The 27,696-nt window shown below is 41.0% G+C and overlaps 1 protein-coding gene across 9 annotated transcripts in view; it reads right to left on the bottom strand.

Annotated features, from left to right (window-relative positions):
• ESR1 (estrogen receptor 1) overlaps positions 1-27,696 on the bottom strand; it is a 391,695-nt gene that overhangs the window by 218,590 nt on the left and 145,409 nt on the right. For 8 of the 9 annotated variants that reach the window (XM_081530291.1, XM_081530289.1, XM_081530288.1 and 5 more), the window contains one exon: positions 10,661-10,851. In XM_081530291.1, the coding sequence (XP_081386417.1) occupies positions 10,661-10,851 (191 nt within the window). Of the gene's footprint in view, positions 1-10,654; positions 10,852-27,696 lie in introns of all 9 variants that reach the window. The other variant, XM_081530287.1, reaches the window with a different exon arrangement.

Raw genomic sequence — 27,696 nt, 5'->3', positions numbered from 1 at the left:
CTGAAAGGAAATAGCATTTTAAAGATATCAACAGCAACTTTCTACGAAGGAGAGGGAAATTCAGGCAGCATTAGGCCGTGGGCCACCATCAGTAGGAATTGTAACAGCAGAGGTAGCACATAATTTTGAGGGCTAGTTAATGCCCTTTGAAAACATACCTATTAAAGCCTATCTATAATTTTAGTGTGAAATCATTGCCACTCATAAACAAGGCTTTCTAATGGAATTGATGATAAGCTTAATCACTATATATGGGAATAAAGTCTACTCCTTTAATGGAAACAGTCAATGCCATGACCAGGACAGAACCATTTAGTAGGGAAATTGGAAATTTAATTTCAATCAGATGAACAAAAAGATAAAAAAGAATGCTTGAAGTGGTAGCACAAAAAACACCAGCGATTAAAAACATTTGGAACCTTCGCTTACCTTTCAAAGGCATTTGTTGCCATGGTTTTTAAAGACCTCTGAAAGCTTCAGCTGTGTCCACAAGAGCTGCCAAGAAATAGGGGTTCTATACTGATTTTATTTGTCAAATGCATTTTGTCTTAATTATCTCCAAGATAAAGATTTCTTGGCCGAAGGATATTTAAAAAAAAATTCAGTGTTATCTCACAGGTAAAAAGACTATGATTTTGCCTTTCTGAGCCATTCTTCAAATGCATGCACGCACTTGTGCACGCACCTCTAATTTTCATACTGTAGCATTTAAGAGTAACTAGCACTTAAAACTGGTAATAGGGATGGCATTCTTATTGAAGGAGGTTTTTAGGTCTTAAATTTTAGGGCTGTGCCTTCCTTTTTCTCTGTTGAGAACCAGGAGCCAAGCATCTGGCAAATTTATCAATAGCTGGAGGTAAGACTTTTAGAAAGCTTCACTATAAATGCTTTCATTTGAAAATTACATGATAGCTCATATGTATACACACTAAAACTCTTCGGCCTTTTGGCCCCAACAGTTTTAATTCTCTTGCAAAATTTGCATGTTTCTGGGTTAAAAAAGATGTCTATGGACTCCTACAGTATTCATAATGTGGGGGGAAAGCTTGTTTTTTATTTTAATATCATAAAAATGCTTATTTTTGTTCCTGCTGTTTACTATTTTTATAACTAATGTGCTGGTACCAGCATGTTCTCAAACTGGAAGATCCTGGAGAGAAGTATTTGGTCCTATTGGGCTAATTTGTGATTTTTCTACTTAGAAGGGCCTTGAACATAAACTTTTAATAATGAGAGTGCTTCTTACAAGGTCTTGGTAAGATCCAGGAACTCATATTATCCTGAGAATCAAGAGGGTGTTTCTGGAGTTGCTTCTTCATTATTAACGGACAACCTTGAGGAAGTAGTTAAAACATTCATGTCATCAAGTTTCTTTAAAATTTATTGAGGAAATCGATTCCAACTCCCACCAGAATAGATTACTGCTTCTGTCTCTGTAGCTGCTGGATAATTCTATCCGGATACCCAATTTTCATGTCAAATTCAGTATGTCTGGAATGTAACTTCCTTTTGTTTAGTCACTAAGTCACGTCCAACTGTTCTTGGGACCCCATGGACTATAGCTCACCAGGCTCCTCTGTCCATGTGATTTCCCAGGCAAGAATACTGGAGTGGGTTGTAATTTCCTTCTTCAGGGGATCTTCTCCACCCAGGGATCAAACCCACATCTCCAGCATTGGCGGGCAGGTTCTTTACCACTGCACCATGAGGGCTACTCCTTTCAACCAGTCTTCCTCTTGATCTTCCCAGTTCAGGTAATGACATCATCATTTTCTCTCTGTTTTTTAACTTGTTCAACTTTCTTCTTTTCCAGATATTTCATATTGAATCATCTTAAAACAAGGTTAATTCTTTCATTTATAATATCCTTCACGCTATTCCTTTTCCCATTTCACAAATACCAAGGTCAAGATTTCATATGTAGTATGTCTAAGGTATGTGAATAAGAGCCAAATTCATCCTCATCCTTTTTTAGTTGCTCCCTTCTCTGGTCTCTCCTATATGCCTTTGGCAGATAAATCTTAATTAAAGACTGTTTTCTCATCTCTCTCCCATGATTGAAAAAAATGTAATGGTTTTGTGTTGCCTAATCCTAATCTTCTTTTCATTCTTATATTCATTGAGTGACTCCTGTAATATGAAGTCTTGATTTGGATCTTGCTTTTTGGAGACTCACAGACAGAGAAAGACATATACACAAACGTAAGCAGACCTCGGAAATATTAAGGGCTAGGTTACAGACCACTGCAATAAAGTGATCATCACAATAAAAGGAGTCACATGAATGTTTTTGTTTCCCAATACATATAAAAGTTATGTCTATACTATACTGTCATCTATTGTGTATAATAGCATTATGTCTAAAAAATGTACATGCCTCAATTAAAAAATAAAAAAAAAATACTGCATTGCTAGAAAATGCTAACCATCATCTGAGCCTTCAGCAAGTCACAGTCATTTTGCTGGTGGAGAGTCTTGCCTCAATGTTGATGGCTGATTACTGATCAGGGTAGTGGATGCTGAAAGTGACAATTTCTTAATATAAGACAACAAAGTCTGCTACATTGATTGAATTTTCCTTCATCTTGAACAATCAGAGGCCACTGCAGGGTTATTAATTAGCCTAATTTTAATAGTGTTGTGTCTCAGTTAATAGAGAGACCCAAGGAGAAGGGCAGAGAGTAGGGAACAGGTCATCATTGGAGCAGTCAGAACACACAACATTAATCAATTAGTTAATTATCATATATGGGTCTGATTCATGATGCCCCCAAAATTACAACAGTAACATCAAAGGCCACTGATCACAAATCACCGTACAAACATAGTAAGAATTTAAAAGCTTGAAATATTGTGAGAATTGCCAAAATGTAATAAAGCGAGATAAAATGAGCAAATGCTGTTCAAAAAATGGCACAGATAAGACACTTGATGTAGGGTTGCCACAAGCCTTCAATTTGTAAAAACACGGTATTTGCAAAGAGTACTAAATCAAAGCACAATAAAACAAGGTATGTCTGTACCTGCCATCCTAGTCAATGGGAACAAAATATAGTCATCCCAGAGTATCCTCGGAGAATTGGTTATAGGATCCCCTTCGGATACCAAAATCTGTTCATGTTCAAGTGCCTTATATAAAATAGCCATAGCATTTGCATATATGCCACACAAATCCTCCAGTACTCTTTGAATCATCTCCAGATTATTTATCATACCCAATACAATGTAAATGCAAATAGTTGTAAATGTAATGTCAATAGTATGTAAACAGTTAGCTGGCACAAGAAAAATTCAAGTTTTGCTTTTTGGAACTTTCTGGAAATTTTCTTTACTATTTTCAATCTGGAGTTAGTTGAATCCACAGATACAAAGTGTTGACTATGATATGGAGGGTCATAGGAGAGAAAGAACTTCTGCATTAACATCAGGGGTTTGATACAAACATTTCTGACAAGAAGAAATTTTACAGGTTGATCTGGAAAGAAAGTCCCAGCAAAGAAATGGGATGGTTATGTTTGCATGACAGCAAACAGTCCAGTCTGACAATCTACGTCAGAAGTAGAAATGGTGACTTAAAAACAACTAGAAATACAGGCTAGGGCAAGACTATGGAAATCCTTGAATGCTTGGTTGTCAAAGGATTATTCTGTGGCCGTGAATGTCATTAGAAAATTCTGTGCAAAGTATTGACATGATTAGTGATTTGCTAATGTTAATAGACTGTCAGTGTGCAGACAGGTTTAGAAGAAGGAAAACAAATGAAGTAAATGACTTAAATGGAGAAGGCAGAAGAAGAAAATTAAATAACTGCAATGATCGTGGTGAAAGTTAAGGCGGCAAACTCTGAGTAGTGGGAGCTGAATGGATAGACATTAAAGAGAGAGACTCAACAGGATTACACAACACCTCTGATGGGAACCATCACAGGGAAGGAGTGCAAACTGAAAAGATGAGGATAACAAGCTCCATGCTTTTAAGTGTGGACACCTGGGGGAACACTGAGGAACACTGGTCAGGAGGAGGAGCTAGCGTTGGGGACACACAGGAGTCATGAAGATGCAAGGTTGCTAACACAAAATTGTGAAAACAACCTTAAGTATTACCTCACACTTCTGGAGGCTAAAAGCCTGAAATCAAGGTGTCAGCAGAGCCATGTTCCTTCTGAAACCTGCAGGAAAGAATTACTTGCCTTCTGGTGTTTGCCAGTAATCCTTGATGATCCCATGGCTTGTAGATGCATCACTTCAACATCTCTCTCCATCATCTCTGCCTCTCTGCCCAAATTTCCACTTCCAACAAGAACATCAGTCCTCTTGAATTAAGGCTCCACTGTACTCTAGTACGGTGAAGTACTCCACCTTAACTAGTTGTACCCGCAATGACCCTATTTCCAAATAAGGTGGCATGCTGAGGTACTGGGGGATTAAGACTTCAACATATATTTTGGGGGGGCACAATACAACCCATAACACAGCAGCCCTCAACCTTTTGGCATCAGGGACCATTTTCATAGAAGACAATTTTACCATGGACCGGGGGAGGGGGATATTTTCAGGATGATTCAAACCCACTACATTTATTGGGCACTTTATTTCTATTATTATTACATTGAGATGTATAATGAAATAATTATACAGCTCACCATAATGCAGAATCAGTGGGCTCCCTGAACATTTTTTTCCTGAGCTCAGGCAGTAATGTCAGTGATGGGAAGCGGCTGTTAATACAGATGAAGCTTGGCCGCTCACCCGCCGCTCATCTCCTGCTGAGTGGAGCAGTACTGGTCCATAGCCCAGGGGTTGCGGACCCCTACCATAATGGTTATATATGACAGTGCTTAGGAAGCTGGGCGGAGAAACAGATGAGAAGGTGAAAGGAACAGAGGTTGAAAACTCTGGGGAATGCCTGCATATAGAGAGACGAAGAGTGAAAAACAAAGAGTCAGAGAGAAGACAAGAAGCCCTTGGTTCTTTCACAGTCAGTTTACCCAATTTCCATGGTGCATTTCTTGGTTTATGCTATTTCATATTTCTGGAATTCTTCTCCAAACTTCTTAATGCCTATGAAAATCCTCCCATTCCTTCCAGGCCTATATCAAACATACCACTTGCATTAACATTTCTCTTGCTAGTCTCACTCAATGAAATAACTCCCTTCTCTGAGGTCTTCCTATAGGTTTTATCTGTCATTCTTTTGACTTCTTGCCATATTCTCTTATTTAACAGATGTGTGCTCAACATTACTATAGTCATGGGAGATACTGCAACAAATAAGGCTGGAAATCAGCACTCATTGAGCTTCCATCCAAGTTCGGGCAGGAATATTTGAACATGGCACCTGTTGCACACATGCGTGCTCAGTTACTAACTCATGTCTGACTCTTTTGTGACCCCATGTACTGCAACCCGCCAGACTCCTCTGAACATGGGATTTCCCAGGTAAGAATACTGGAGTGGGCAACCATTCCCTTCTCCAGGGGATCTTCTTGACTTAGGGATCGAACCCTCATCATCTCCATTGGCAGGTCAGTTTTCTTTACCACTGAGCCATCAGGGAAGCCTGGCACTTGTTGCAGACAGATAATAATCAACCAAGTGAATAAATTTTTAAAGTTCATTGAGGGTTTAAGGGCCTTAAATAAAAGTAAGAAAAGTACTTTAAAAAAAATGGAGGCAAAGATTTGTAGAGCTATTTTTGGTGGCGTAATCAGGGGACACTTCTCTGAGAATACGATCTTGGACAGGAATTGAATGATAAGAAGCCAACCAAGTAGACAGCTGCAAGCAAAGAAAAAAATAAAAGGGAACCACATGTGCTGAAGAAGGAATGCATGTGGTGTGTTGGGGGAAGAGAAGTATAGCCAACCTGGTTGGATTACAGTGATAGGGAGAGAAGGGAGCAGGGATACGACCATGCAGAGTACTTTAAGTCATGGAAAGGGATCTAGACTTTAAGAGCAGTGAGCGTTTGAAGTACAAGACCATGTGACCTGATTAATGCATCTGAAAGATCTCTGCTGCTGTTGCATGGAGACTAGACTGTGGAGGGGCAAGTGGGGAAATATGGAGACCAAAGATGTAGGAATTTTGTGTGAATGTACTGCAGGAACCAACTCTGAGCCATATCTCTGAAAGGACTCGAGAGATAAGACAGCTCTGTAATGAGAGAGCAGCCTCCACTTCTACCCCATTCTCTGGCCTTTTCTAGACAGGCATGCACATGTCAGACAGAAGGCAATTGGAAATGGGAAACTAAACATAAAAACTAATCAATCTTGGGCAAACAACAGTGAGTTCCTAAGCACAAATGAACTAAGTTATCTTTTCACAGACTAGCTGAACAGGCCCGAGGTTCCGTAGAAAGTCAGTCTCTGCTCACCCCTGCTATTGAGGGAGCTATCCAGGGTGCTGGACTCTCTTTCTCACCCTGAAGCTTTCTAAGGCCTGGTGGGTCTGAATATCGGTTGTCCTTGTGGGACCTAAGGCCCCCGCTGTGTTGAACATTGGTACCATGTCCTTCTGGCCTTAGCTAACCTTTAAGCCCCAATGTGTGCCTGGGCCATATCCATTTGGTGTAACGTTAAGCATCTTCCATAGATGCCTTAGAAAGAAAAGAAAAAGTGGCAGCATAGCTAGGGATGTATAATAGGTTTGAGCCTCCACTGTGCCTCATGACAATTTATCATATGGGCCTTTATAACATTTATTTGTAATACTATGACCAAGCAGCAAGCTCTGTGGAGTCCTTTTTCCTCCAAATAATATTCAAAGGAAGTACCTGGTTGCTGAAAGTGACAGTGAAAGTGTTAGTCACTCAGTTGTGTCCGACTCTTTGCGACCCCTGCAGCCCACCAGGCTCTTCTGCCCATGGGATTCTCCAGGCAAGAGTACTGGAATGGGTTTCCATGCCCTTCTCCAGGGGATCTTCCTGACTTAGGGATCGAACCTGGGTCTCCCACACTGATGGTAAGGCAGTTTCCTTACCATCTGAGCTGCCATGGAAGCCCTAGTACCTGGCTGCTGAACCTATTTATATAGTATTTATATATATATATATATATATATATATATATATATATATATATATATATATATATTTAGTTTATTGTTTTATTATTTATATACGTTTATTATATATTTAGTGTGTGTGTATATATATACACACATATATATATGAGTTTATATAACTCATCCAAGAGTCTCTGCCTACAACAAATCTTAAGGAACACTGCCTCTCTATCTGCAATGATTAATAAATTCACAGAATATCCAATTCACCCATCTCCCTTAAATCATGTCCTTGACTTTGCTTTAAAAAAAAAAAAGTATGTTTGACTGGAAGCCATTACTAAATTTCTTGAATAATCAAGCTCATACACTAAGTAGGGGATAAAACTCTGAATGTTTTTAAGTCAAACACTTTACCTCTTCAACTAAACACTTAGAGCACTAGAGTAATCTGATGGATACTCATTCCTAGCTCTTTTCTTAAGTAAGAAGAAAAACAGGAAGAGCTACAGCATCTTCAGAACTTTCTACCTGCATCATGTCAGACCCTTCACTGTCCTTAAATAGGTTTGAGGGGCAGTGTGATTTATAAAGAGTCATAGAAGTTCAGGAAAACTTTTTAGCTCCAAGTTGACAAGACTATGATGAGACAGACTCTATTGCTTTGGTATTTTCCTTTTATGTGCACAAACAAATCAAATAGATGGAAATGCCACAAAAGTAAAAAGGAAATAAATTACTTTGTTTTTACACAGCCTAAGAATAAATACATGGCCCAGGAACGCCTCTGTTCCATCAAATGGTATATTAATTTTGTTAATTTTTATTCATGGAACTCCCCAAACTCTATCTTATCTCCTCGCCTTTGCTCACATACTCAGTTCTATTTTCATATGCCTGTATACTCATCCTGCCCTTGTTTTTGCTTACTTGCAAAATCCTCCAGACAATTTTAAATCAGGAAACTTTCTCTGAGAGCCTGACTAAACTCCCACCAGGAATGAGTAAAGCTTGGACCCTATAAGACCTGCATTTAACCTGTCTTGGTACTTACTATACTATAATTTTATTGCTGGTTTATTTGTCCATCTCTTCTATTACCTTTAAGCTCTATGTAGATAAGGACTATGTCTTGCCTATAACTGTATCTCCAGGACCTCACACAGTGCTTTGCCTAGTAGGGGCATTCAATAAACAAACTAATAAATTAGTGGACTTCATGACTTATAAGGTTCCCCCTATCTTTAAAAGTCTTTTTTCTGTGTTTTCTCTTCTGATGCCTTGATGTCTACAGACAATACTAGCTTCAACATGGTGTTACATAGCACAGTCCTAAATGCTGAACACATGTGATAAAAAGAACTATGTGAAAATACTGTCACTGTTCCTTGGAGGAAGATCATTTCTACCTTCAATCTCAGTCTTTTTACATCTATAACTGCCAATATTTTCTTTCCCTATATTCATGTATTGTTTTCCCTATCTGTATCATAGCATAGCTCTTTATACTGACTTACTATCTAATTCTCTCATGAGAACAAATACCTTTGCCTCCTCCCCAAATTCTAAATTTTGTGTGATTATGGATTATGTCTTACACATATTTTTATTTCCCTCAGAACATCTGGCACAGGTACAGAGTAAGTTCTCAACAAACATGAACAGATAAAACATTAGATTTGGAAATCATCAATTTCTCTTTTCACACATTAAATCAGGAGTTAGCAAATTATGGCCCACAGGCCAGTTCTAGTTAGTTACCTGCTTGTGTATATAAAGTTTTGTTGCACACATCCATTTATTTACCTAGTGCCTGTGACTTCTTGCCACAATGCCAAAGGTATGCAGCTGCCACAGACTGCATGACCTGCAAAGCCGAAATAGTTCCTCTCTGGTTCTTTGCAGAAATCCTTTGCTGACCACTCTTCTAAATCATTTTTACAGATGAGAGAACTCAGTCTCAGATAAATGACTTGCCCAAGTTTGCAGTTGAACCTATCCACTAAATCTCCCTCTGTCAGATGATTTTTCCATGTCAGATTAAATGCCTGATAAAAAGAATGATATCTTAGATTATATAAAAGTAAATAAAAAAGGAGGACCACAAATGAAGATGGCTGTCAAAAGACCTTTAAGGATTTATACTAATTTAAACCAAAATACAGATATCATTTTCCTAAATGAAATGGTGTCTGCTAGTAAAAATTAAATAGTCTATGTTGATATGTATATTTATACAAAAATTTACTAGCATGTATTATAAATTTTATTAAAATGCTGACAAAAATGGTCCAAGCCTGGCAGTCTATCAGAGAAACTGCACTTGGAAAACTATATACAAGAAAAGGGTCAAAGCAGACACTGTGAGTAAAATGAATGAAGCCTTACAGTAGATTTCTAAAAGATGTTGAAAGTAATAGCTGTCCAAAAAAAAATGCTTTTAAAATGGACCAAGTTGACCTCACACACTGCTCTATTAAGATATGAATAGCCTTTAAAAAAATTCATCCACTGGCAATGGAAGGAAAAATAAATAGTGTGTATCATTCCCCAGCTTTCGCCCCACATTAGCGCAGTGAAGAGCTACAGCAAAAAGTCTGGGAGAATAGTGATTCATTCTCTATTCAAAAGTGTCTGCAATCAGTATCTCTTAACTTAGTAGAGTCTGGTTTTCAAAAAGTTACTTCAGCCTCAATTTCTATACAGGGAATCACATAAAAACTCCATCAGAAACATTCTTAGTGCTTATATAATAAACTTTACTTAAGCTGAAAAGGTAAAGGAATAAGAACAGAGAAAAATGGTCCAGTATTAAGACAAAAGATTAATCCAGCTAAACTGCTGTCAGACCTCTGTTCTTGTCAAAGGATCTTTAGTATAGATATTTTAGGTAGTAAAAATGATTGGTGTCCCACCCCCAGTGCATCCCCCATAGACAATATGGCAAAAGTATAGACACTCCCGGAGTAGAAATGAAATGTAGCTGGCAGTCTACCAGAGAAACTGCACTTGGAAAACTACATACAAGAAAAGGGTCAAAGCAGACACTGCGAATAAAATGAATGAAATGTTACAGGCGCATACTTAATAACTGTTTGGTACAAATAATACATCCCTTATTAGTGAGTCTTCTCATTTTAGCAAAAGGTCATGTTATCCATTGAGACAACAAAGAAATGGAAGAAGAGCAAGAGAAGAATGAGTTAAATTAGAATTGGTCTGGCACAGAGATCAGAACACAATGCTTACCTAGGCAAAGCCAAGTTGGAGAAATAACTATGTATGGATAATTAATATCACACAACATCACATAAGTCTAGCTGCCTACAACACACAAATATCCACCTGCCATCCCCCAATCATGGCACGGACAACGTCTCAGAGAACCAGCTATTGAAATCCTCTTCCTCTAGAGTTGCTCAAGACTGTTGGGATCTTGCCGATGGAGGAAGCATAATTACTCAGCCACAACTACCCTGACATTTGCCAACTGCTTCTCCTGGGACCTTATCTCTTCTCCATGTTTCTTTCATAGATACTAGTGGACTCACTAGGTATTAGTGTTTTGTACAAATGACTGATCGTATGTCTTCTTCTGTTGCTTCCCCTCTAGGATTAAAAAATGGGATAAGTTGTTTGCAACACACTATTACCTTGAATACTTCTCTTGAAGAAGGCCTTACAGCCCTCGCAGGACCAAACTCCGTAATGGTAGCCTGAGGCATAGTCATTGCACACTGCACAGTAGCGAGTCTCCTTGGCAGATTCCATGGCCATGCTTCCCTTGTCACTGGTATTGGCCAGTCTCTCTCTGCCACCCTGGCGTCGATTATCTGAATTTGGCCTGGGGAAAAAAATAGGAGAAAAAAACAAAACAAAAAAAACACAGTGAATCCATTAACATTAGAAAAGTAAAACATGCACTATCCTCTAAAGAATAAGAGGCTTGGAAGATATAGCAGATCCACTTTATTCTGACATTTTGAAATAATGAATCATAATGTAAGCTAATCTTTCATTACCTCTGCAACCGTCTGTTGCAGCAAAAGGTGTTTGCCTATTATATTAACCTTGAGGGGAAATTGTTTATTGCAAACCTGCTTAAAAAATGGACTGCCTACACTAGAATACATTATTCAGAAAATGACAAAATGAAATTAGCTGGTTTCTATTAGATTTATTCATTTTTTTAGGGGTTCATAATGAACTCAGAACCATTAGAGACCAAGGCTCATTCCAATTCCAAACCATGCTAAGGGTCTTTAGAAAGTGGGGACAAAGCATAAAAAAGGGGGAACATTTGAAACTCAGATGAACCAACGAGCCACACAGAACAAGGGCAGAAAGATAATTCAAATTTTTATGTCACTTTTATCAGATAACTCTAGGTATCAGTTGTTTGGACTTGGCTATAACTTGAGCATCCTAGTCAATATTCAATATTTCTCTTCAAAAACATGCAGAATGAGAAGAACAGAAGAATACAAGTGATTACACCAACCTTGACAATTTTTAGGGAGGAAGCACATCTCAGAAAAGAAACGGAGAAAGTACAGACAGAAAGTTCTGGGAGACCCAAGGAAATGGAAAAGCAAAAAAGTTTAAAGAAGAGAAAGCTTTAAGAAGGAGAGATTGGTAAAGTGAAGTTGGATTTGACATGAAGAACACTTGGCAAGGAGGTTCAGCAGACAGTACAAGCCAACCCAGTGGGTGGAGAGTGGATAGAATGTAAGGAAATAAAAAACCGAGGGCCATTTCTTTGAGAACTTGATGCAAACGGGAAGAGAAAGAGATAGGGTTGTCACTAAAGAATATAAAGACAAGAAAGGATTTTCTCCCTGGAGGGAACTTGAGAAGTCATGGAGATTGAAAAGAATGGGCCAGCAGGGAGGGAACGGTGGCAGGTATGGGGAAGGGAAAAGAGAATAAAGTCAGGAAGAAAAGTAAAGCAGTCGGGATTAAAGACACAGGTTAGAAGGAACAGCCTCACTGAAGATACCTTGAAGAAGACAGGGAGAAATGAGATCAGGAAAGGAGTAGATGAGACTAGGTTTGTGTCTCTCATGGAAACAAGTATAGGAGCAGAAATTACCCTGACCCCAGGATTTGCTCAGCATGCACAACAGAATAAAGGCAGAGGACTGGGGAGCACGTGGCCAGAGCCCAGAACAGTGCCTGGTCTGTGGTTCGCACTCTATACTATCTTGAAATGAATGAACAGTGTTCCAGGGCATATAGGGGGAAAAAAAGAAGTAGAAAAATATTTCAAGGAGAAATGGAATGAAGCCTATGACATTTAAAAAGAAAAAGAAAATAAGATGAGATAAAGTGAACTAAAGATAGAAATTCCAGGGTCTCTTGGTTAAGGAAACTCACACTTCCTGCTTTCCACTGCCCGCCCAAATAATCAGACCACCCTGAGGCTCACCATTGCTTCCCTTCAAAAGCCTTGACCTTCCTTTTAGGGCTTCCCTGGTGACTCAGATGGTAAAGAATCTGGCCGCAATGTGGAAGACCTGGGTTCAAACCACAGGTTGGGAAGATCCCCTGGAGAAGGGAATGGCAACCCACTCCAGTATTCTTGCCTGGAAAATCCCATGGGCAGAGGAGCCTGGAGGGCTACAGTTCTTGGGGTTGCAAAGAGTCAGACACGACTAAACTTAGCACACACATCTTTCCTTTTAGCTCAAATTTTGCAGGCCTTCCCTGCTCTCCTCACTCATTAATACTGTCCACAATTTTGTGGTAGTGGTTCTCAAACTACATTTGCCATATTCACAAAACAACTAGCTCTTTGGGTTGAGTACGTTTGAGTTTGTCAATTTTTTTCCATTCTAAATGACTTAGCTCTTGGGTTGGCAGCCACAAATAGGAGTTCTTTATTTTTTTAATATCCTTAGAAAGCACTGCCTTTAGTTCATATTTTCTTACCCATCCCTTTCCATTTCATCACCATGCCATCCACACCCCCCCTCAAATCTTTTCACTGTTTGTTTACTCATGTCTCATGCACAAGTCAAGTCAGCAGACAGCAGCTGTGAATATTTCGCTATAGAAGCTTAGCGTCTAGAGAGGGAAGGGGTGGTTAGCAAGCGTGACATTCACAAACTTGGTGTCTTATAAAGCTTTTTAAGTACTGAAAGTGAAAGTCGCTCACTCGTGTCCAACTCTTTGCTACCCCATAGACTATACAGTCCATGGAATTCTCCAGGCCAGAATACTGGAGTGGGTAGCCTTTCCCTTCTCCAGGGGATCCTCCCAGCCCAGGGATCGAACCCAGGTCCCCTGCACTGCAGGCGGAATTTTTATCAGCGGAGCCACAAAGGAAGCCCAACAATACTGGAATTGGTAGCCTATCCCTTCTCCAACGGATCTTCCCAATCCAGGAGTCAAACCGGGATCTCCTGCACTGCAGGCAGATTCTTTGCCAACTGAGCTATGAGGGAAGTGCTTTAAGTATTGAGCCCTAGTATTAATAACTAGCTTAGCACCTATCACATAGGAAGCATTCAATACACGTTTGATGAATGAATGAATGAATAGTATGTGCATGGGCAAAAGCTCCAAGGTGTTAAGTATCCTCCACCCATTCCTGTATAATAAGATACTGTATTTCTTTAAAATAGTGGTAAGATACACATAACATAAAATCGATCATCTTAACCATTTTTAAATGTGCCACTCAGCAATAAGTATATTTACATTGCTGTACAACCAATCTCCAGAAATTTTCCATCTCACAAAACTGAAACTCTTTACCCATTAAATAACAACTCCTCATTTCTTCTTCTCCAGCCCCTGGCAAACACCATTCTACTTTCTGTCTCTACGCATTGGATACTCTACATATTTCACATAAGAAGAATCACACAGTATTTGTCTTTTTGTGACTGGCTTATTTCCCTTAGCATCATCTGTGCATGAATTCCTCTCTTATCAGCTACCCTTAATCCCCACACACTGGAGGTAACATATCCTTGTTTTGAATTCAATAGCCGGCCTTTATTTCTCTTCTGCTACTTACAACATTATCACTCCTTCAATTGTACATTCTCGTCTTCGTTGCTGTCCACTAGGTTCCCTGTGTCTTATTCATCGTTGGAACTCTGAGTGTTCATAGCACAAAGCCTCTTGCAGAATAGGAACTCAATAAATATTGATATCAAATGAATTAATCAGTGGCTGAGTCAATAATATAACAATTTTCAAAACAATATAATAGGTTATGCATATACTGTTTTTAAGAATACTAGTAAAAGATGTAAGAGCAAAAGCTCGTTTTTTCCAGACCCAGCACAGTGGTGTGCTGTCAGCAAAATGTCTTTCGTCTACACTTTATCTTTGAGATAGCCCTGGAGTACTGAAAATTCACTGTAGACATAGGGTGTAAGACCAGAAGGCTTCGGAGAAGATGAGGGGGAAATTACACAGGCCACATCTCCTCTCCATTAAGCAACATTTTTATCCAACTGGGAAATCCACGTGTATAACATCGTTAGTCATCATTTGAGCTCAGCCCTGCCCTACAAAGACTCCCAAGCCAGGATTTCATGAAAATAATAATAATATAATCCAATCAAGTAAAAGGGCAAGTAAGATCCTCTCACAGGCCATGAAGCCCTGTTGCACCTTAAAATGCAACAGTCAAGGCTGTTGAGTTAAGCCAAGCTCATCTGTTCCAACTGCATCCAGATAGAGATCTGTGTCCTCAGAATGCAGACAAACTTGGCCAGGTAAACTGTAGGGGAAAGGCACAGAGTGGGAGATGCCCGTGTCTGGACTCAGACGAAGACACAAGAGTGGGCCAGGCACCAAGCCAAGGTGATACCAGTCCCCAGGGATGAGCTTACTTATAGATCTCGGACTCATCTCTTCCAGCTGTCCTCTGCCTGGTCTTGCCCGACTGCAGCTGTCACAGACCCGGAACTCTTAACCTCACACCGGTAGCAAGTGCTTCTATTACACTTAGGGCAATCTTTCTTCCTCTTCCTCTGTCTGCCTTGGGCTTTTTTATTTCCATAGGACCGACATCAACTACTCTCTTTAACTTGTTCTAAATATCTTCAGCTTCTGCCTTCCTAATAAGAGGTTTCAGAAGCCTTAACCACACCCTCTCCCTTTATCTTAAGTGAAGATTTAACTTACTTTTGCCGAATTGCCAAAACATCTCCCTTTTTGTAAAACTCATATTTCTCCCTCAGTTGTCACCAAACCTTATCATTTCTTATCCTGGACACTTCCTCATAAGACTTAGATGAGAAGTTGACTAGTCTATCAAGCTCAGTATTAAGAGATCAGCTGGGCTTTCAGTTCGGTTCAGTTCAGTTACTCAGTTATGTCCGACTCTTTGAGACCCCATGGACTTCAGCATGCCAGGCTTCCCTGTCCGTCACCAACTCCCAGAGCTTACTCAAACTCACGTCCATTGAGTCGGTGATGCCATCCAACCATCTCATCCTCTGTGGTCCCCTTCTCCCACTTACAATCTTTCCCAGCATCAGGGTCTTTTCAAAGGAGGCAATTCTTTGCATCAGGTGGCCAAAATATTGGAGTTTCAGCTTCAGCATCAGCCCCTTCAATGAACATTCAGGACTGATTTCCTTTAGGATGGACTAGTTGGATCTCCTTGCAGTCCAAGGGACTCTCAAGAGTCTTCTCCAACACCAAAGTTCAAAAGCATCAATTCTTCAGTGCTCAGCTTTGTTTATAGTCCAGCTGTCACATCCATACATGACCACTGGAAAAAACATAGCTTTGACTAGATGGACCTTTGTTGGCAAAGTATGTCTTTGCTTTTTAATATGCTGTCTACATTTGTCATAGTTTTTCTTCCAAGGAGTAGTGTCTTTTAATTTCATGGCTGCAGTCAACCATCTGCAGTGATTCTGGAGCCCAAACAAATAAAGTCTCTCACTGTTTCCATGGTTTCCCCATCTATTTGCCATGAAGTGATGGGATCGGATGCCATGATCTTAGTTTTTAAAATGTTGAGCTTTAAGCCAGCTTTTTCACTCTCCTCTTTCACTTTCATCAAGAGGCTCTTTAGTTCTTCTTCATTTTCTGCCACAAGAGTGGTGTCATCTACATATCTGAGGTTATTGATATTTCTCCCGGAAATCTTGATTCCAGCTTGTGCTTCATCCAGTCCAGCATTTCTCACGATGTACTCTGCATATAAGTTAAATAACCAGGGTGACAATATACAGCCTTGATGTACTCCTTTTCCTATTTGGAACCAGTCTGTTGTTCCATGTCCAGTTCTAACTGTTGCTTCCTGACCTGCATACAAGTTTCTCAAGAGGCAGGTCAGGTGGTCTGGTATTCCCATCTCTTTCAGAATTTTGCACAGTTTATTGTGATCCACACAGTCAAAGGCTTTGGCATAGTCAATAAAGAAGAAATAGATGTTTTTCTGGAACTCTCTTGCTTTTTCCATGATCCAGCGGATGTTGGCAATTTGATCTCTGGTTCCTCTGCCTTTTCTAAATCCAGCTTAAACATCTGGAAGTTCATAGTTCATGTACTGTTGAAGCTTGGCTTGGAGAATTTTGAGCATTACTTTGCTAGTGTGTGAGATGAGTGCAATTGTGCGGTAGTTTGAGCATTCTTTGGCATTGCCTTTCTTTGGGATTGGAAATAAAACTGACCTTTTCCAGTCCTGTGGCTGTTCTTTAGCCCTACAGAATACCTTTAAGGATTCTCTGAAAAGAAGTAGGGTAGAAGCTTGAGTGAGACATGGAGGGATATTTCGCATCAGTGACTTAACAAATTGCAACTCTGATGCACATAAATGACTAAGGAATGCAATAAAGTAATGGCAAGGGAAAAGCATCAGACAACAAAAGACATCACCACTGCACCTATGGAAACTGGAAACCCAACTGATTTAGATTTAGTTCCATTTTCATTACATCAGTTTGACAACTAAATATTGGGTTGGCTAAGAAGTTTGATTTTTTTTTTCCTTTAGCCAGCTCTAGCTGTTTTCTTTAATATCATTTGAAACAATTTTGTTAGACAGTAATGCAACAGCTGTCATATCAGTGAGCATTTTTAAAAAGTTTTATTAGAACTGGTGAATTTGGGGGCAGCCATTTTAGACAAAAGAAAGAAAGCAACATTTTCAGCATATGTGTCTTTTGTTTTTACTTAAAAAACCAAAGGAACGTTTTGGCCAATCTGATTATTTCCAAATGGATGCCCCACTGATATTACATATTTTATATGATTTAAGAGAGATGTTGGAAGGCATTCATATTGGGGTCAGAGAGTGGACTTTCTTGGACCAAGTAAAAAACAGAGCCTAATAAAAAGAATTTGCCGGGAAGATTTTCATTAATCAAAGGAAAAGTTTGAAGCTCAATGTAATCAAATACTGTTGTTTTTCCAACCATAAATCATGGTACCAGCCATCCAAAAGCTCTATTTCCCTGATTAGCCAAGCAATGAAAAAAAAAAATTTAAAGCCTTGGTTTCTAAAGGAAATATTTTTGCAAAGTTAAATTAAAGGAACCAACAAATACCCACTCTCTTGAAATGTGGGAGTAATTGAGTGCTAGTGGAATAACTTTGTGAGCTTCCCTCACCAAGTTCCCAATGTTGTGAGCCAAGTTCCCTGAACCTTCTTTTCATGGCATTTACCACAATTTCCAGTCCTATGTTTGAGTGATTATTGACAAATATATGCTTCCTGTGAAGGCTATGAAGGTCCATGAAGGTGGGGACCATGTCTCACTGGCGCCCGATTTTAACTGACACACACTAGGTCCTTAATAAACATTCGCTAACTGTACCTCCTGCATCTAATCCATAATCAAATTTAGTCCCTCATTTCTGTAAAACACACGGCCTATCTTTCTTTGCATTCCTGGTTTTCATCATTCTTGCCTGAGAAAACAATACTCCATGTCTCAATTACTAGAATTTATGTCTGTCTCCCGTTAGTGGCTCAGAAGATAAAGAATTTGCCTGCAATGCAGAAGATTGGAGCTCGATCCCCAGGTCGGGAAGATTCCCTGGAGAGGGAAATGGCAACCCACTCCAGTATTCTCGCCTGGGAAATCCCATGGACAGAGGAGCCTGGTGGGCTACAGTCCACGGGGTCGCAAAGAGTCAGACACGACGTATCAACTAACAGTCTCAGTTTCAGTTTCCCATCATTCCTCAAACTCACCCTGCCAACCAGTGTCCAAAGAACTGTCATAAAAGACAACATTCATCTCTCAATGACTTCTCATTGCCTACACCCAGAGATCATTACCTTCTGGGGGCTCGTGGACCTGTTTGATGATCTAAGGAAAATTCTGAAACTATCTAGAAAACACACATAAACAAATTCTCAAATTTCTGCATATAATTTTAGGGGAGTCATAAACCAGCAAAATTCTAGTTAAAAAATCATCAGCAAATAAAATTATGCCCAAATGCCCGAATTCCCTGCTTGAATCAGTGCTGATCTCTTTGTAGCTTCCTGAGCAAAATTTTATCAAATCCACCTCCGAGAGACTGCTCACATTATGCTCCCCACATAATCACTGCCTATCATCTAGACATCTCAGCTATCAGATAAAACCAAGCTTCCTTTCCCACATTCCATAAGGCTTATTTTATGTATCCCAACTCATATTGGCTTAGCTTTAAATTCTTACAGCAGGTAAAGTCTTCACCACTTCTCTGGACACCAACTTAGATCTCGCTGGCAACTACTCCACCACTATTAATATTTCCTATGCATTTCCTTTCCTCACCAGGCTCCTAAATCTCAATATTCCTTGAAGTTCTGCCCCCAGCCCTCGCCTTCTCAGCTGACAGTTCTTCTTGGGTATCTCAGCCCTGTGTGTGGCCACACAAAACTGCCATCTCATACTCTTCTCCTGGACAGCAGACCTAGATGCTAATGACCCGTGCAGCTCCTATTGATCTACCCAAAGAAATCTCAACCTTATTGTGTACAAAACTGAAGTCAGGATCTTTCTCCCAAAGGTTGCTCTTACCCTTGCATTCCCAGTCTTGGCCCCTGGCCTAGTGACCCACCTGAGGCATTCAAGCATACTGTTCCCTCTGCCTAGAACAGTCTCTTCCTCACCCGCTGAAGAACTCATATTCATCCTCCAGTTCAAAGTTTAAACTTAACTTCCTCCAGGGGGCTTTGCTGATCCTCGTGAGCTAGGTTAGATGGACCCCAAACTCCCCCGATTGTAGTAGAGGTCTTCACTCCCTATGATATTGTGACTTTTTAATAAGAAATATATATTTGGTCTGTGCTAGGCTACAGAGCTCCTAAAACCCCAAGTGATGAAAGCAACAAAGATGTCTCCTGTTATGTTAGTGAAGTGACTTTTGGACCCCACCTAAGGAGGGGGGTTGTTTGCCAGGGGAACCAGCCAAGCCTAGAGGGTTGGAACTTTCAGTTCTACCCCCTTGATTCAGGGGGAAGGGGAGGATTTGGAGGTTGTATATATCACCAGTGGCCAATGATTTAATCAGTTGTGTCTATGTAATGGGGCCTCCATAAAAACCCAAATGAATGGGGTTCAGAGCTTCTGGGTAGGTGAACATGTGGAGGTTTGGGGACAGTGGGGCAGCTGGAGAGGCACGGGAGCTCTGTGCCCCTTCCCCGTGTCTTGTCCTATGCATCTCTTCCTTCTGGCTGTTGAGCTAGTGAGTCAAATGTTTATAATAACCAGTAATCCAGCAAGCAAAAGGTTTCTCTCAGTTCTTGAGCCTTTCTAGCAAGTTAATCAAACCTGAGCAGAACCTCGGATTTAAAGTCAGTTGGTCAGAAACACAGGTGATGACCAGGGCTTGCTTGTGACCAGCATTTAAAGTGAGGGGGTCTCATGAGATGGAGCCCTTAACCTATGGGATCTGATGTCACCTCCAGGGAGCGAGTGTCAAAACTGAGTTCATGGCATTGGTGATGTGCTAAAATATGCACACATCCAGAGTGGAGTCAGAATCACACTTGAGAGTCCCTTGGGCTGCAAGGAGATCCAACCAGTCCATCATGAAGGCAATCAGTCCTGAATATTCACTGGAAGGACTGATGCTGAAGCTGAAACTCTAATACTTTGGCCACCTGATGCGAAGAACTGACTCATTGGAAAAGACCCTGATGCTGGGAAAGACTGAAGGCAGGAGGAGAAGGGGACGACAGAGGATGAGATGGTTGGATGGCATCACTGACTCGATGGACATGAGTTTGAGTAAACTCCGGGAGTTGGTGATGGACAGGAAGGCCTGGCATGCTGCAGTCCACGGGGTCGCAGAGTTGCACACCACTGAGCGACGGAACTGAACTGATTCAAAACCCTCATGGCTTCCCACCACACCGAGAATAAAATTCAAAGGCCCAGCACCATCTGCCCCCGGCTGCACTCTCACCTGACTCCTCACACTCCTTTCCTCACTCACCAAGTTCCAGGTCCTGAAATCACTGCTGCTCCACAAAGACCAAGTGGAGACACGTCTCAGCACTCTTTTCCTGACACACTTCCTCCCTCCAGCAGGGTTTCTCACCTTGGAAAGCCTCTCCTGATCTAACATAAGCCTCCTATTACTGTTCACCCTAATGATGGTTTGGCTTTTCTTTACAGCTACCTAATACCAAATCGAACGCTAACATTAATATAATACGTGTCTTCCCTGAACATGAGCTTCCTTTCCCCAAAGCCTTGGAGACAGCCTGGCAAAGAAAGAATTGCTGAATGAACAAGTACATATATAAATGATTATTACAGCAATGGGCCAACACTTTTGTGGTGCTCTGTTTAATTATCTATCTTACCCCATACACTGTAATGTCCCCCTTGGCGGGACTCCCAGCTCATGTTCAGCACAGTCTGACACACGGGTAAAGTGACTGATAAACAACTGTCATCTGAGTTAAGGTACAGATGCGGTGACTTTTCTGGAAAGTTTTCCCAACTTGCTGCCTGTAACCCCCACAACACAACCCTGTCCTCCATTCCACAGCAAGAGCAAAATGGACCTCGATTTGAAATCCATCACATCTCTTCAGCATCTATCATAAGGCTTCTTCACCTTCTTCTTCTGGGTGGACTCCAGGAAAACACCCTTATTTCCAGAAACACAGATTTTGCTTATAATCTTTGGGGTGTTCATGGGCCCTCTGAAGTCCATGAAAAATGAAAGTGTTACTTGCTCAGTCTTGTCTTTGCCACCCATGGACTGAAGCCTGCCAGGCTCCTCTGTCCATGGAATTCTCCAGGCAAGAATCCTGAAGTGGGTTGCCATTCCCTTCTCCAGGAGAATCTTCCTGATCCAGGGATCGAACCCGGGTCTCCTGCACTGCAGGAGGATTCTTTACCATCTGAGCCACAAATAGACTCACCAGTAAGTCCATGATAGGTCTTAAAAGACTTTAGACTAAGAGTGTCCACCCCAGGTCTATGGGAGAAATGCAGGTTCCTTAGCATCAGCCATTCTGAGTTGTCCAGTCTCCCTATTCCTCCCTGGGCTAATTTTAAGTGTCTCACTTCCCCAAACAGACCAGCACATTTCTGAGCTTTTGTCACTGCTTTCTATCTTGGCCAAATAGCAAAAATCTCCTTAGTGAAAATGGCCCCTTCTCAGGTAGCAACCACTGAATTTCTCAAAAGAATCAACATATACTCCTAGAGTATCACATCCATAACTATTCTGAAATCCTCCTCCTCATTATATGTATTCACTGTGAGTCTCCAGGAAAGAGATCCTAATTGTATCATCTTTGCTTCCCAGTTTCCAGCACAGTAATGACAACTAGTAGTAAGCATTTGATAGCTGACTGTGAATGAGTAGGATTACATGTCCCATATTGTATGTCTTGCCTTCTCAACTAGGCTGTAAGATTTTCAACAATATGGAAACTATAAGTATTTTCTGTGCTGTGTTGTGCTTAGTCACTCAGTCTTGTCCAACTCTTTGCAACCCCACGGACTGTAGATTGCCAGGCTCTTCTGTCCATGGGGATTCTCCAGGCAAGAATACTGCAGTGGGTTGCCATGCCCTCCTGCAGGGCATCTTCCCAACCCAGGGATTGAACCCAGGTTTCCCACATTGCAAGTGGATTCTTTACCGTCCCAGCCACCAGTAAAACCCAAGAACACTGGAGTGGGTGGCCTATCCCTTCTTCAGGGGATCTTCCCAACCTAGGGCCCAAACTGGGGTCTCCTGCACTGTAGGCAGATTCTTTACCAGTAGGAGCTACCAGGAAAGCCCAAGTATTTTCATCTCCACCTCCCAAAGCACCTGGTATGGTACTTTGCAAGAAAGTATCCAACAAAATTTACTGGACAAATTAATCAGTAAATAATTAAGAAAACCTATGCAAGAGACACAGCTATTGCAGTACCAGAATGCTGTATCAAGAGAACAAGAAACCAATTATTGATGCCTGTGTGTGCACCAACATACAAATCAATCAGAACATGATTTCTTATGTACCTCTCTCTGCTTTAAATAGAAGGCAATGGCACCCCACTCCAGTACTCTTGCCTGGAAAATCCCAGGGACAGGGGAGCCTGGTGGGCTCCGTCTATGGGGTTGCACAGAGTCAGACACGACTGAAGCAACTTAGCAGCAGCAGCAGCTGCTGCTTTAAATACCAGCATAGATAGGTATCAACTAGAGGTGGTTCATGCCTTTGGCCAGAACTTACTTATAGGTATTTCTACTCTCTAGGCAATTTTATACTTGGATTTTAATATTTCCATTTCTTTTCCATGGCAGTACATATATGTTCTTGAAAAGAATAGGCAAGTTGATGTAAAATGGTAGAGTCTAGAGAACAAAAACCCTGAATCTCATTTTTAGAAAAGCTAGAGTTAAGTAAGTCCTGGGTCACATCTGGGCAGCCCAGTAAAACAGAGGGTAGTTATGTTCTGATAGACAAGTAAAGGGGCTTCTCAGGTGGCTCAGTGGTAAAGAACCCACCTGCCAATCAGGAGCTATAGCAGACATGGGTTTGATCCCTAGAGAAGGAAAGGGCAGCCCACTCCAGTATTCTTGCCTGGGAAATCCCATGGGCAGAGGAGCCTGGTGGGCTACAGTCAGTGAGTGGGGTTGCAAAGTGTTGGACACAACTGAGCAACTGAGCACATACATACACCAGTTAAAAATTATTTTCTGGATGACAAATATAGGTCTTTTCAACTCTGTCAGAAAAAGACTCTAGCTCATTTACACTGCTTATCTGAAAAGTTACTCTATCTCTTGCCTCATATTATCCATTTAATGAGTATAATTTTTATTTGTATTTGTTGTATCTTCTGGTTAATAAACAGAGGCAGATAATGTTCTTCCCTAAACAGTAAAAAGAAAACTCCTTCTAAAAAATGACTGGAGATAAATGCAGTTCACTTCAACACTATGAAATTATCCAGGGAGAGTTATAGCTGCTATTTCAGCTTCAGCCCAAAGTTCAGACCACACCCTGGACTTCTGGAAAACCCAGCATGACCCTTGGTCTAGCAAGACAAGAGGACCTGGAGGAGTAGGCAAGCAAAATTTCACACAAAATTGATAGTTATGGCAGGCACTATGTTAACTGCTTTCATGGAATTAAATCATTTGGCCCTCCAAATTATCTCAAGCAATGCAATTATAACTACAGTTGTTTTTAAAATGAGGTAACCAAGGTACAGAGAGATTAACTAACTCACCAAGTCATCCAATCAGAAAAGGATGGTGTCAAGGACCCAGGCAGTCTGATCCCAGAGCCCTGCTCCCCGAAGAAAAGAGAATCCTTGAGAACTCCACCCCAACTCACCCAAGCCAACAGCGTCACAACTAGGAACAAAGTCACTACCTCATATCTCATCGCTAAACTCAAAAATAGCAATCCCATTAGAAATTGTCCACAATTATTTATTACAAGGCCAGTAACACTTTTTTAAGGGAAAATGCTAATTCAATTTGTAGTGCAAAGGTTGAGAACTCTGTTGAGTTCCATGAAAACAGAGCTAATGGAGCTGACAGTCATACAGAAGAACATCTTGACGAAAGTTTTAGTATCTCCTAAAAATGCAACCTCAGAAAATGCCTATTTGAACTCACAAAGAAAAAGTGAGGTGTCATTAGTGCTCATATACAAGAGTCCTAAAATGCTTTATGCACAAAGAATATTAGCATTTGCTGTTCAAAACTTAAGTCTCTCTGTAAAATGTCAAGAGGTTTTCCCACTCACTTAAAAAAAAAATCTTCACCCCCACAATACAAGCAAGTGTTGATTTTCCACACTAATGGGAAATAAGAAAAACCTGGCATAAAATTCCCTAAAAAAAAAACCCATTTAGCCAATATGTTTTTATCTTTTATCAGTTGCTAATGTGCAACCCATCAATGTGATCAGAGTTTCATCACCTCTCTCTTCTCTGCTTGTAACAACCAGTTGCAAGTGCTAATGAACGGTGAGGATGAGGAGTCCAAATAAGAAGCAAGGAATGAGAAACATGGATGACACAAACAGGTAAGGAGAGAGCTGTGGTTTGACACCACACCTTCTGAAAACAACAGCTTCCCTTGTGGCTCAGCTGGTAAAGAATCCACCTGCAATGTGGGAGACCCGGGTTCGATCCCTGGGTTGGGAAGATCCCCTGGAGAAGAGAAAGGCTCCCCACTCCAGTATTCTGGCCTAGAGAATTCCATGGACTGTATAGTCCATGGGGTCTCAAAGAGTCAGACAGGACTGAGTGACTTTCACTCCTTAAAACAAGTCTGACTCCCAGTCTAATTTCCACAGAAGACAGGATGCTACATCAGCAGAGGACTAATCTGCTTGCAGGCAGAAACATTAAGAAATTCATTCATTCATTCATTCAATAGCACTGGGAAAGTGACTACTTATTGCCAGCCACAGAGCAACCTAGGACATAGGACAGATTCAAAAGGAGGAGGAGGAACAGTAAGGAGAGAGGGACAGAAGGAAGAGAAGAGGATAGGGTTTTTCCTAGGAGAGCAGACAACTCAGCTCAAGGAGGAAGACTTGGGCCTTTGGGAAAAGGCACTCCAGGCACAAAACACCAAAAACAGTCCTGGAGCTCCACCATTGGCCTCTGGTTTGCTTTTGAATGTGATCCATAAATCATTCCATAAATTGTAAACTGATGACCCCATCCAAGAGATAGAACAATAATATACCATCACATAAAAAGACCACACAAACATGTCTAGAGTTGCACATGGAAAGTTTTCCTTACAAAAATTATTTGGGAATCTGTATGTCATCTGTATGTCATTAGAGATCTCAGAGCTGCAAATGTAATAAACTTCAATTAGGGAGGCAGGGTATTGTGGTGGAAAAATTCTACCCTGAGTCAGAACTCTCAGGTTCTAGATAAAAAGCTGCCAGTAACAGCTGCATGGCTTAAGCAAGTCCCTAACCTCTTTGGGTCTCAGTTCTTCTCTGTAAAATGAGAAGTCTCAACTATGTTTTCTGAATTGCTTTCCAGCCTCTACGCTGGGTGACCATGTTTCCGACCAACAATAACATCTGTAAGCAGCTAGGATTTCTTCAGTGGGTCTTGCCAGTGCACAGCCCATCTTTCAAAACTCTTTCCCAAGAGTAATAAAATGTGTAAAATGTGTAAAAAGAGTAATAAAATGTGTAAAATGTTGGTAAGAGGCCCTAGCACTGTATTTAAGCCTGCTCAGTGCTCAGTCCCATAACTGATCAAAGATGACAAACACCCGTTCCATTGTGGCCATTGTGATGGCCATTGTGTTCCTAACTGTAAAAGTGGCTTGCCCACAGAAATGTCACTTCTCGCTAATACAAGGCATGAAAAAACAGGAAGGAAAAAAACTAGAGGGAAAAAAGACAAGAAATAGAGAAACAAAGAAACGGAGGAACATATTCAATACATCTGTATATTTGACATATTCTTATTTCACTGAGCTCTATCAATGATTGAGGTGGGAACCTGGGTAGAATAAAATATAGCTGAGCTATCAATGACAACAGACTGGTTCGAAATAGGAAAAGGAGTACGTCAAGGCTATATATTGTCACCCTGCTTATTCATGAGAAACGCTGGGCTGGAAGAAGCACAAGCTGGAATCAAGATTGCTGGAAGAAATATCAATAACTCAGATATGCAGATGACACTACCCTTATGGCTGAAGCAAAGAAGAACTAAAGAGCCTCTTGATGAAAGTGAAAGAGGAGAGTGAAAAAGTTGGCTTAAAGCTCAACATTCAGAAAACAAAGATTATGGCATCCGGTCTCATCACTTCATGGCAAATAGATGGGGAAACAGTGGGAACAGTGGCTGACTTTATTTTGGGGGGCTCCAAAATCACTGCAGATGGTGATTACAGCCATGAAATTAAAAGACACTTACTCCTTGAAAGGAAAGTTATGACCAACCTAGACAGCATATTAAAAAGCAGAGACATTACTTTGTCAACAAAGGTCTATCTAGTCAAGGCTATAGTTTTTCCAGTAGTTATGTATGGATGTGAGAGTTGGACTATAAAGAAAGCTGAGCACAGAAGAATTGATGCTTTTGAACTGTGGTGTTGGAGAAGACTCTTGAGAGTCCCTTGGACTGCAAGGAGATCCAACCAGTCCATCCTAAAGGAGATCAGTCCTAGGTGTTCATTGGAAGGACTGATGCTGAAGCTGAAACTCCAATACTTCGGCCACCTGATGCGAAGAGCTGACTCATTTGAAAAGATCCTGATGCTGGGAAAGATTGAGGGCAGGAGGAGAAGGGGACGACAGAGGATGAGATGGCTGGATGGCATCACCGACTCGATGGACGTAAGTTTGGGTAGACTCCGGGAGTTGGTGATGGACAGGGAGGCCTGGCGTGCTGCTATTCATGGGGTCGTAAAGATCGGACACTACTGAGCAACTGAACTGAACTGAACTGATAAATGACAAAGGAAACATAATTCATTTTCTGGGGCTCTGTTTAGATTAGCATGCATGGCTGGAGAGAGAGTTCCAAAGCAAATGAACTATCCTGAAACAGAAGGCAATTTGGATATGATTTAAAAAGAATAGAGGTTCTTTTGCACAGAACCTTCCTCAATGGCCAAATTCTCCAACATCATCAGTGACCGGAAATGGCGACACTTCTGGGTAGGGACTAAGAGCTCTCTTAGAAAGGGAAGCTAGAAATAAATCTGCAGGGTTACTTTGATTTTTTCCAATCCACTCTACAGGAAGTTTCCCAGGTGGCGCTAGTGGTAAAGAACTCACCTGCCAATGCACATGAGAAACCCAGGTTCCATCCCTGAATAGGGAAGATCCCCTGGAGGAGGGCATGGCAACCCACTCCAGTATTCTTGCCTGGAGAATCCCATGGACAGAAGAACATTTTGGGCTATAGTCCATAGGGTCAGAAAGAGTGGGACACGACTGAATCAACTTAGCATGCCCACACTACAGGATGCAAGCTCAATGAGCAATCTATTCTTTTGCTGTTGATATTTTGCTTACTTCTGAGAAGACACAGTAGATCACTCTGAGGTGTAGCAGTGACAACATTTGAAGATGGTGTTATCCAAAGACACCAGGAACACATGGGACATTGACAGAGCCACAGACGACATCGGTCACATGGACAAACATCGGACAAGATTGGGTAGGTGTGTGTGAAACACCCTACTGGGGGCAGTGATTCTGTAACTTGCAGAGAGTTTGGGAGTTTTCAGATGCTGTTGTTACCTCTCTGACTGA

The sequence above is a fragment of the Giraffa tippelskirchi genome, chromosome 9 (assembly GCF_054371585.1).
Source record: "Giraffa tippelskirchi isolate mGirTip1 chromosome 9, T2T-mGirTip1v1.2.pri, whole genome shotgun sequence".
NCBI classification, from domain to species: Eukaryota; Metazoa; Chordata; class Mammalia; order Artiodactyla; family Giraffidae; genus Giraffa; species Giraffa tippelskirchi.
Note: the sequence above shows the minus strand (reverse complement) of the source record. Positions and strands in the feature narration are given on the sequence as shown.